Source organism: Nomia melanderi, chromosome 3 (assembly GCF_051020985.1).
Source record: "Nomia melanderi isolate GNS246 chromosome 3, iyNomMela1, whole genome shotgun sequence".
Taxonomy (NCBI): Eukaryota; Metazoa; Arthropoda; class Insecta; order Hymenoptera; family Halictidae; genus Nomia; species Nomia melanderi.
In genome coordinates, this window is record NC_135001.1 from 5,750,458 (window position 1) to 5,762,012 (window position 11,555).

General features: G+C 41.4%; 1 protein-coding gene across 1 annotated transcript; it reads left to right on the forward strand.

Moving 5' to 3' along the window:
• Positions 1 to 5,371: 5,371 nt before the first annotated feature.
• LOC116433078 (uncharacterized) lies at positions 5,372 to 6,826 on the forward strand. The gene is made up of 4 exons (XM_031990790.2): positions 5,372 to 5,491; positions 5,984 to 6,128; positions 6,193 to 6,264; positions 6,640 to 6,826. The coding sequence occupies exons 1-4, from the start codon at positions 5,439 to 5,441 to the stop codon at positions 6,769 to 6,771; spliced, it is 402 nt and encodes a 133-aa protein (XP_031846650.1). The 5' UTR covers positions 5,372 to 5,438; the 3' UTR covers positions 6,772 to 6,826.
• The last annotated feature ends 4,729 nt before the right edge of the window (positions 6,827 to 11,555 follow it).

Here is an 11,555-nt window from a genome sequence, read left to right on the forward strand (position 1 = left end):
GTTTACCCTGCTGGATCCCCGATCCCGTATATACGGCGTCTAGTGGGAAATATTTCCTCCGTTGAAAGATGCTTGCGAGCCACTATTGGTTTTGCGGTTTCACGACGGTATCCTATCTCTCTTTATCCCGGCCTGCGGTCCGTTTATACGCGCAATTCCGCAGGGGCACGGGACGCTTCAAACGGTCGGGTCACGGGTAATTAACGCGATCCCGTTTACACTTTTTTATTTCTGTTGAAATTCGAGTGCTGCTAGCTGAACGCAAACTTCGAAATGATTACGAAGATTCAGAAACGGCGACGAGGTTCTGTGTTTAATTGTTTAGTTGTAATATCAACACGATATTGTTTAACACCTATGGAAATTGAAAGTGTTTCTTTATCATAGAAGAGCGAAAATGCGATTTCAAACATTCATTTTGGATTCTGATCGAAAGTAGTCAACGTTTGTTAGTTCCAACCCTTCGCCGTTGACAATGTTTTTCAGTATAGATATTCGTTACTTTCTGATGAGATATTAACAATATTATTTGTGACTAACGTAAAGCAATATCTTACATAAATCAACCGTTTGAGCGACAAGCGGCACGATCGCGGTTTTCTGCTTAAAAGTGCCAGCCAATTGGTTCGTGGAATCAAATTAAATTCATTCATCTCCTTTCCTCCTAAGAGATAGAACCATTTTCTTTCTATGTTTTACGTATAAAAGCATTACACAGAATATAATACCAAATGTCAAATTTTATAATCCTCCTGCATGGAATGAATGAAAGACGGCTCTCGAATACAAACGGTCGAAACTTTATTATTTACCACACACCGTCTCTCAATATCGTTTTTGCAACGTGCAAAATTTTAATCTCGTTATTTTCGAGTACCACGATAATACAACACGCTCGTCGCCACGTGAAGAAAGCAAAGTTTTCAACGGTATTCTTCCGTTGGCGATTCAAGAGAAAATTTAGCGATGCTCGCGAACGAAAGAGGCGCGCTCGAAGAAAAGAGCGTGCGGAATAAAAGGCGCGAGGAATTTTCAAGCGGGTCGCGACGAGGGCCGACGACAAGCCGGCCGAACTTTCAGCACCGGAGGAGCAGGGTAATTAATATCAGTTAAGCGGGAACTTAGAAGATGCAATAAGTTAATAAGCACAGCCGAGAAGTTCAGCCCGCTGATCCACGGGCCGTCCAGTTCCGGTGGGCTCGATCTGACACGGTCTTGCCGGTTTCCCACGCTCGCTATCCGTACACGAACGCTAATTAACCGCGACCGAAAGATTCCCAATCTCCCAGGAGACTGCGCGCTTGAAAGTAACGATGCAGCGTGGCAGTAAACCCAACGGAGCCATAAACTTGAGAATCCTTTTGTGGATATATACCACTGGGGTCTTCAAGTCCAGATCCATGCTGCGGAAAGCTACTACGAGAGTGTTTCCGAAAAGGAAATAAATCGAAGACGATGACGGATTGCCGTAATATATTTCATCGATCGTGAAGTCAACGATTTTCGTTTGTTCCTGAGAATCCGGGGCTGGTAGACGTGAGAATCGTTTGCTAGCGGTTGATCAGTCCTTCTTGTGATCGTTCTCGCGAAATTAATAGGTTGACTTGACTAAGTTGCTTGGAGATAATCATAGTATATGGGATAATCGGAGTTGAATAGAAATATTGAACCTCTCGCTAGAGAAAGTTTTTCGCTAGAAATATTCGTTTTCTGTTGAGATGTAGACGATGGTTGTTGAAACGATTTTACTCGGATATTTCACGTATCGATGTGTTATATAAAGTTCAATATTAAACCTTGAAATTTATAAGTTTACTGTATCGAAATTTAAGTAGGGAGGCAGTTAAGTACCCAGATAATATTGCGACACGAGAACTGTGATACCAAGTCATTAACCCTTTGGCTGAAATAATCACATATAATATATGACTAACGGAAGATACAATTGTTGAATTAGAATGCATTTACATCAGATCTAAATTAGCTTCGCTGCAATTATTGTCAATAACGTTTTACGAGCGTCCATGGGCGCCAACAGTACACCGAAGCTAAACGTTTAAAGCGCTTTTAGGCGTCAACAGTAGCCAAGTTATTAATGAATATCTTTAATACCGTTTATCTTCACTACGGTCATGTAAAAAGTTCAAAATTCTCGTAACATCCAAAGCGTTAGTATTCTAAGTAAATAGCAGCACAAGAGAGTGATGTTAACCGTTCGATTTTCGAGCGAGGAAATGTAACGAGGTTCGATGTCAGGCGATGTTGAACGCGCGAAAGATGTCAAAGGGAGCTCGCAGTCGCGCGAACCTCCAATTTCACGGAGATCGAGCGAGCTCCGGTGATCATCGCTGCCTGCCAATAATCGCTCGATGCCTGGATTGCCGAGGCGAACGTGTCGCTAATAGGTAAACACACGTGCATAAATACGCCGCGCGGATAGAGGGAGGAGCGCGCGATTGCGCTGCCAACCGTAGATGTACTACCGAATCTGGTTTCCGGTCGAACTAACATGTAACGTATGATCTGCGACGGCGTCGGGGAACCATGGGCCAGGCTTACGCGGAGCCCGTGCCGGCTTAAGGCGGCTAACGGGGTGTTTGCACGTCACGTTACACGAACGCCGCGTATCGTGACGCGACAGGGAACGCGTGGCTTTAAACCATCCCATCGGCTCGATTTAGGCCCTGATGATTATCGCCTAACGTATTCGGCACCCTGATTTTTAATACGACGAGAGTCGACTTAGCGAAAGACGATTGACTTGTCGAGCGACGGTCTCTTTGATCATGAATCTCCTTATAGGCAGGAGTGATGTAAGTAATGCGGTGAAGCTTCGGTATGTTGAAGCTCTGTAAGTTGGAAATCTCTGTGATTTGGAGATCTCTGTGACTTGGGAACCTCTATGACTCGGAAATCTGTGTAAATAGGATGGCACTGTAACTGGGAAGTCTTTGTAATTCGGTGATCTATGTACGTCGAAAAGTTCTATAATTCGAAAGATCTGTAACTCGAAAAACTCTGCAATTCGGTGATCTATATACGTCGAAAAGTTCTATAATTTGAAAGGTCTGTAAAGCGGAAAGCTCTGCAATTCGGGAGCCTCTATAATCTTCTACAACTCGAAATCCTGTACCACTCGAAAACCTTTAAAACTCAAAAGTCTTTACAACTCGAATAGCTCTATACTTGGAGAATCTCTACCATTCGAGAACCATTATAGCGTGAAAATGCTTTACCTCCTCCTGCAATTTAACTGCACTAAATCGGCACGGAAAATGTGTTACGAATGATTTCAAGGAAATGATACCGTTACAAGTGCTACGATACCAGGAATAATGAAATTTTATAGAAACTACGCGGCATACTCTCCTCGTATGTTATTTTAAAATCGCCTTACTGCAAAGTCAAGCGCGTAATTGTACAACGACCAGAATACAGCGTTAAGACTTTCGAAACTGTTAACACGATAATCCGCTTCCCGAAAAGTTCCGTGGCGGCCGATGTCCCCGATGGTAGGAACTCTGTCAACTGTTTCCAAGTAGCATGGCCCTATTAAAGATTTCCACTCCATCGAGCTTATTACATTATTATTCTAACACGTAAAGCTCGATCGATCTTCGACTATTCGCTGTCGTCGAAGCTTTCGAAAATCCCTGCCACGGTCTTTTACTTCATTTTAATAAATTTATTCTTCATTAGAATCAAGTTTCTCAGAAAGAATCGTGAGAAGAAGACCGACGTCGAATCACAATGTTTAGTAACTAAAGTTAAGATAGTAATTAAAGAGAAATTAAAGACAAATTACTAAATAATAGTATAACTTAACCATGAACCTACTACTATTAAACCGAATCATTGATAACCAATTACAACGCCATTTATCTTTGTCACGAAAGAATAAGTAATATTACACGAAACGCTCTAAAGTTTCGTGCCAGTCCATCTTTTCACCACATTCACCTGCTTCTTTCAATTCCCCTCAGAGCAAAATACTACAAATCTCTAAATAAAACACTTAACGATTCACTTCCATCTCTTCGATTTTTCTCAGAACAAAATCATATAAAGTCATCAACAAAACGCACGACGGAAAACTCCTTTTGTCCTGCAACGACCCGGAGCTTTTCTCGTTCGCAACGGACGGTAGGTTGATGCACCGGCCAGCGAGTAAACTGAACTTGTGTAAGCGACACTGAAACGCTGTTCGGACGTTCCTGGTTGAGCAAAATCCGCCCTCGAGAATGCGATGCACCCGTTCCGATACTCTATCGATCCGAGTCGAAGGAGTCCGTTTATGGGCCAGCGGACGCGGGCCACGGATCGAAGTGACATTAAGGAGGCGTGAAAGGCACGCGCGGGATTAACCCAGCTTACGGGCTCTAAGACGATGTTTGCACGTCAGCTCGTGTACACCCGAGGCTTGCTGCGAGCGGACACACGCATATCGCGATCGGTAATTGGCCGGCGACACCCGTGTGTATCCTCGTCGGTGATCATGGACGGAAATTCATTTAGAAGTTGACACACGGTAGGACCTGGATTAATTGGGTCGTCATTTTCCGGGATATTGATCACTCGGAGCCTTAGTTTTCGGTGAAATTAACCATTTTGATCTCGACGATTTGTTATTTGAGTGGACAATAATTGTTGCGTAAGTTCGCTCGTCATTCATATTGTGTTAATTGATAGACAGCGGATTTTATGTATCTATGGTAAATACAGGCGCATAGAATTTTAACCTTTTGCGGACGGACACTCTTTAAAATGCACAAAACTTGCAAGGTGTGAAGCTGAATTGTATATCGAATGCTTAAACAATGGGGAAAAGGAAACTATACATTGATCTCTTGCTATTCAAGTAATCAAAACATTCGTCTGCAACTTAGTATTCCAAATATAACAATTTCATCTCAGCAAAATGTCGACATTCGTCCACAAAGGGGTTAAGTAGAGGAATGTTCGTAAGAATTTAAGAGTATTGCAATTTCTTTCTTAACGTGCCAAAATTCTCGAAAGAAGAAAGTAGTTTCTACTTAAAAATAATTCTTATTTTGTATTAAGGTCATAGTTCAAGAATTAATATTCAAAACCGCCGCGAAGTTACAGTTGCATGAATTTCATTGGACTATTAAGTAATTCGCGACTGCCTTTTATTTCTTTTTAAGAACGAGACGCTCCTGTTGCAAACAGAGGCTCGTTCGAAACCGGATGAATACCTTTCTCGCGTTACGACACCTCCACAGGCGCAAATTATCGATCGAAAATTTGATACGGAACGACGATGCGCGACAATTACAGGTGCGTCAGACGATATCTTTCCCATTCAGTTAAAAAGGAAGGGGGACTTCACTTATATAAGTGAAGAGTCTCGCCTGATCGTTCGTCTGTCGAAAGTCGTTTCCTAGTTGAATTGTGCATTGGTATTTTGTCCGTTCGCCATGCATCGATTATTGTGCTTCGCTCTCTTGCTCATCGTTTTTCCATTTGCCATGTAAGAGTCATTGTCTTTCGCAGGTTCAATCAAATTTTCATTATAGCTGTCATTACTATTTTTTTCTTGCCTATTGGCCAAACAATCGAGCTGCTAATTATTATTATTTTCTTTACTCTATAAATAGTCAGTACAATTAGATCCAACTTTGACACCAGAACCACCATACAGATCAAAATTTTCTATTAAAAAATGTCTGTTTCTCAATTACTGAAATACACTAAATTCGTGTATTTTCACTGATACAGCAATAAAAGATGCTTGCAATTTCAAGAAATCTATTTGTGCGAAAGGTATTCTAATTTCCCTCGACAATTCTAGTGTTAAAGCCCGTCCAAATTGATTGTGCATATACATCTACATACGCATCTACATACATATATCTATATTAATATACGAATGAACAGTGCCCATAGAAATTGCGTGTACAATTGATTCGCGGTGTGCTACCGACTCTATCTTTATCATTAGCCATTTCATTAATTGTTCCAGGCAACAGACGGCGGGGAGAGGGGCGTGTAAATGCGGTGTGTTTCCAATGGAGATGTCGAAGTTGATCATCGAACGGTCGCTTGAGTTGAACGTCACCTGTGACAGCGAAGGGGAGGAGAAGTGTCTACGCTTGTGCGCCGCTTTGGTAAGTAAATGATCCGGCTCATGTATCTAGCGATTAAACCGGAGGAAATGGAAATTGTGTATAGGCGGAGAGTGTGCGGGAGAAGGCGCCGCATTTGATCTGCAAAAAACTCAACGTGCAAGTGGAAAATATGTGGGTGAGTCCTCTTTCTCAATCCTCCATCTCATTTCTTCGATTTGCGAGACTAGATTGCGTATTTATTAAGAAAAAGTGAAATTTAGTTTTTCGCTCTCTCTATAATACACGATAAACCACGATAAAGTAGTGCATCCCTATGTGTATGTAAAATAAATGTTTACCAGTTGAATAAATTCGAGCCAGCGAAGTTAACTACATTAGTTTAGGAAGGAAACGTTCAGCGATTGAACATTTCGTTCTGTATTCGCACAGATATCGTAGATCAGAGTAATCTGGTTTCTTGAGTTATCAGTGGTACTCATCTGGATTAGGTCAGTAATGGGAAAATCAAGATTAGGAGGTTCACGACGGTGAAATGCATGATTTCTTCCAGGTTGAAGTCTACGCGAGGATCTGCGACGCGACTGCCTGGAAGTTCACCGGCCTGAGGAGCGCGGAACCGCTTTGCTGTCATGATGGGAAGTCGATACCTTGCAGAGAGTTAGCTGCATCGATCGTCGATTAAACTGTTCCTGTTTTTTCCTTCGATGGGTTTCCTGTTGTTACCGAAACTCGGACGTTCGAACGATATATACGGTCCATTAAAATTCAGTAAAATAAAAGGTTGAATGAAGACCGATGAATGTTTCTTTTCATTTCGAATCCATAGTGAAACCTTGAATAGAATAAACCACAGTATAGATATTAACAGAAACAGATAATACAGAAAGATAATATACTCAAGAATATATAATATTATTATAAAAAATAAATAGAAAAATAATATTCAATGAAAAATAACAATATAAACAGAGGAAGTGGTTGACTACGGTGTCCAAAAGTCAACGTCGCTGGAAATTCACGCGAAAATCGTGAATGTTAAACGGGGATAACGCAGAATTTTTTAATTGTGCTGTACGGGATGCTATTCTGATATCGTTCGAGTTATAGAGTTTTATGGATTCACCCTAAAGGCTCCCGTCTGCGTGTAGCTTTCCAATTTGTTCGTCGTTTAATCGGCAATTGATGAATTCGGTCGCAACGTCTCGCGATCGCTCGCGACTGGCGCAAATAAGGATCGAATCGGTGGAAACAGATTGGTCGAATTCGCATTAATTGCACGGCTGAGTGAATTTAATTACCGTCTGCTACGGCGACGTTAATATTTCACGCGGACGGAAAAGGTTCGACGCCACCAGATCGCGTAACGTAATAGTAAACTTTCCCAGTGAATTAATAATAAACTTATAGAGCCTTACACCCGGGCATCCGCTCTCCTTCGAGATTACTCGGCTACGGAAGTTTATGCAGATTCGCATTTTTCACTTGTTAACTGAGTAGAACGAGAAGTTAATTTGTCAGTTTCATTAAACTACGTCCCGTGATCAATTATGTCTTCTTCTTTGCGCATTTAGAAATTTCATAGCGAACAAATCACCTAATTCTATATCAAAACTGTGAGAGGCAACCATACATACACTTTTGCTTCCAACCTATTTCCATCAGAAAACTAAATATGCTGTATAGTAGTACTACTGTTTTATTTGAAATATTGTCATTACTAATACTGCATTGAATGGCGATCCATTGTTGTTAGATAAGTGAACATAAGTCTGTATAAAGATCAGGTCTGAAGAGGTTAACCTCTTACGTTAGAATTGAATTGTGAGACTCAACAATGTCTTGCGTGAAGAATTTTGCTTTTACCTATTTCACCCGTATATGCACACAAGTTTTGTTCATTAATAATGTCGTGTAGAGTGATACCTTTCAAACCAACCTGGTATACACAATGCAACAAGGCTGTCGACGTTTAGAAGACGCCGTTGGCAATTTTGGAACAAAAATATCTCGACGTACGTCTTTCCAACGCAAGAGGTTAAAGCAAATGGTCCGAGCAACTTGCACGCATATCGAACTGGCACCATTCGGACCGCATTTGCGATGTAAAAATCAATTCCAAAGGCACCGAACCAACATGACCCGATCCATCTTCCAGCCAGTATCTAATCGGGCCCCGAACGTCAAAGGTTCTTCTACCGGGTTACCCTTCTTAAAAGCATTAAACGTCACCGGTTTCCGCTCGTCTCACCTAGCAGACGATTCTACGTTCGGCACGGGTCGTCGAGGTAACACCGGAATACAAAGTGAGGCTCACGGACTCTCGGATATCTTCCATTCCGTCGATGGTGTACCGAGAGGCTCGTCGCCGAGAAGCCGTGCCATTCAATAGAGGGTTTGTTATCGTTCCCCTGACTTCCAAGCGATGAATTCTCGGCAGTGGCTCTATATCGAACTCCTGCCACAGCCTTGGCGGCCATTGTGCTCCTCGCGGTCTTGTCGTGCTTTCTTCGACCCGGTTTAATGAGTTCCCCGTTTTCGCGCGGCCCCTGTAATTCTCTCCCGGAAATCCAGCCGATTCGCCGACTCGTCGCGAGTGCCATTTATTTCGTTTTTGGAAAATTTTGTTGGCTCCTTGCTTTTCGACAAAGAAACCGCAGTCGAAGATTGAAGAATTCTGGTTTCTCCGTTTGCGGTTATTGACGAGGGACCTGTGGATGGTTCTTCGTGAAAGGATTGAACGGAATTATTAAAAGTTATGAAATTTAGGTAGTTCCAGTGTTGACACGTGTTTGATCTACGTACAGACGCGGATTTAAGTTTACTTAACCCATTGTCTTATGATTTATGTCTGAGCTACGATCAGTACAACTGGTTTGTCATTAATAATTTATTGAAAAGGAGGAAAATTCTAGGTACGTTCTATGATGATGTCTGCTTTAAAGTATAATATAATACTTTGCAACAGGAAATTTCATTTGTATTCAAAAGAAATATTTGTGCTCGTTATATTCCGTTCACAATCTTCTGACGCGTTATTATAAGATAAAGGGTTAACGAAATTTCAAGAAAAAGTTGCCTTGCGGCGTCCGAGATATTCCGAAATCGTATTTCCAGCAGCCAATTTTAAAGACCTCTTTATCGTGAAAGATTTTTCCGAAAATTATCTCCCATATAAATTTCATAAATATCGGTTCCGCTAAATATTCCCTCGCTGATTTACTACGCACTTTAATGGTCCATTGTGCTATCGCTTCTAATTAGACTACACGGATTTTATGCAATTATAGTATACACTCGCGAGTATGTAGAGCGTTCCCGATCGAAACAAATAATTTTTATTAGGATTTATTGAATAAACTTTATCGCAACAATGGTCGGCCGATTGGGTCTCCAGGGTGTAACAGTCGGCCGAGCCACGTTTACGTAAATAACTCTACACTGATCGGATAATCAATGCGCTGGGATTACGACGCGCATACATCGTTGGTTCGTTAACCGGGATATTAGGTTCCGGAGGTCGTGAAATTATGGAGGCTCCCCCGAGCAATCGTTAATCGGTTATTAACGGAAAGTCGATTGCTAGAATAAACAGTGCTCGTACTTGCCCTGCGAATTCGACTTTTTTTCACCGGCCAACCGTACATTTGTCTAGCTGCCTGGACTATCCTTGCCGGCGTTATTCCTCGAAACACGTGCAGCTTCGTGGCGTTATTTCAAAGTCACCGGCAGAGGCACGCGCAAGGAATTCCTCGGAAAAACTGATGAAAATGGATCGAGGGAAACAGAATCTCTGCTGCGAAATAATCATGGAAATAAGTCCCGTCAGGATTTTTCCGAAGCCACCTGCACCAGAATGGAGGTGTATCTAGAATCTAGGGTGTGAGTGCGGTAAATAGGGTCCATAAATTAAGGAAGGATGATGGAAGTCACGCGGAAGAGTTATCGGAAAGTAATCGGAGCTCAGACCCGTGCGCGATATTAATACGCGTATTGGCAACGCTGATGTCTCAACCGAGAGCCTACAGATTCGTTGATAAAGATAAATTGCTGATGGAATCCACGTATTAATCAAGTGGAATGACTTGTGTAGATGAAAACGATGTAAGAACGATTTTCGATTTTCCATTAGCGCAATAATGTTATTAGCCATGAATAACGGACAACAGCAGCAACTATGAAACTGGTATTCCAAACAGCCGAAATTGAATTCGAATTGGTTCGCTGTCATTCGTTCGATACAATCCTCGATATGGGATGAAATATTATGGTCGAAGTTGTGCATAAATGGAATCAATAGTTCATCTATCTTCCTTTTCACGATGGTAATTAACTGTCAATCTTGCAACTAATTAAAATCCCAGACGTTTCGATATTAATCTCTCTCAAGGAACATCTTCTTTCGAGGATTTAAATAAGTCAATAACCTATCTGGAGTGGATTGATACTAGTGGAAGAAAACTTCCCCTGATGCAACAGTGGTCATATTTGAAAATTAAATTAGAAATAGCATATTTTTGCACACTTTATGGAAACGCTATGCTTTGTACATATAAAAATAATATAACTACGTCCAATCGATAATAATTTTATTTTGATGTATTTAGATTTAAAGGAACAGAAGTCGGTTATTTACTGCAAGTTTCACCCTCTAGTTAATAGATCAACGTTACAAAACTTAATTCGATGGTTTTGAGAACGATGGGAATTTATTCGTCGTTGGGACAGCGTATAATTATTTTCAACTCAAACATCGATCTATCACGGACGACGATGGCAGAGCTCCATTTTCCTCGAGCAATTTCCTAATCGTAATTACTTTTCGTGGCCCTGCAAGGGACAATTCTGGAACTTGTCGGGAAGAAAGAATGGAAAATAAAAATCTGTGAAACAATTGCACCATCTTGAATCACAAGTTCGGTAAAGTCGGGACCAATGGTCGCGGCCGGAGGTAGCTCTCTGAACAGCGGGAGGGTGAAAGTTGCTCGCTTAACAGTGAAAACTTCGAATGCTCTCTGCTTTGTGCCGGACCAACAGCGATGCAGGATTATAAATGAACAGGTAGTCGCTTGAAAGCAAAGTTAGAGAAAAGATTCAGACGGGAGAATGTCCAATGGCAGCGGTGCAACAACTGCGAATAAAAATGTTTCGTGCGGCAATGAAAAGGTTGAGCGGGTATACTCTAATTGAATACGTTCCGGGATTGTCAAACCGCAGGACAATTAACAGATGAATTAAATTAATGCCCTCTGTCATTATTGCACTGGAGAGTGCATCTCGGAATCGAATTACGCATACCATGTATTTTGTATATAAGTGGTGGATCTGTGCATAATAAAAGGTACGGTAAACAGAGAAAGTTCAGAATAAATATTGTTTTCAGTCGTTAATGATTGTCCGTGGAATATCCCAGAATCTATATTAAGAACTAATAAAAAACATTTACTGAGTTTTTAATTAATATTTGAA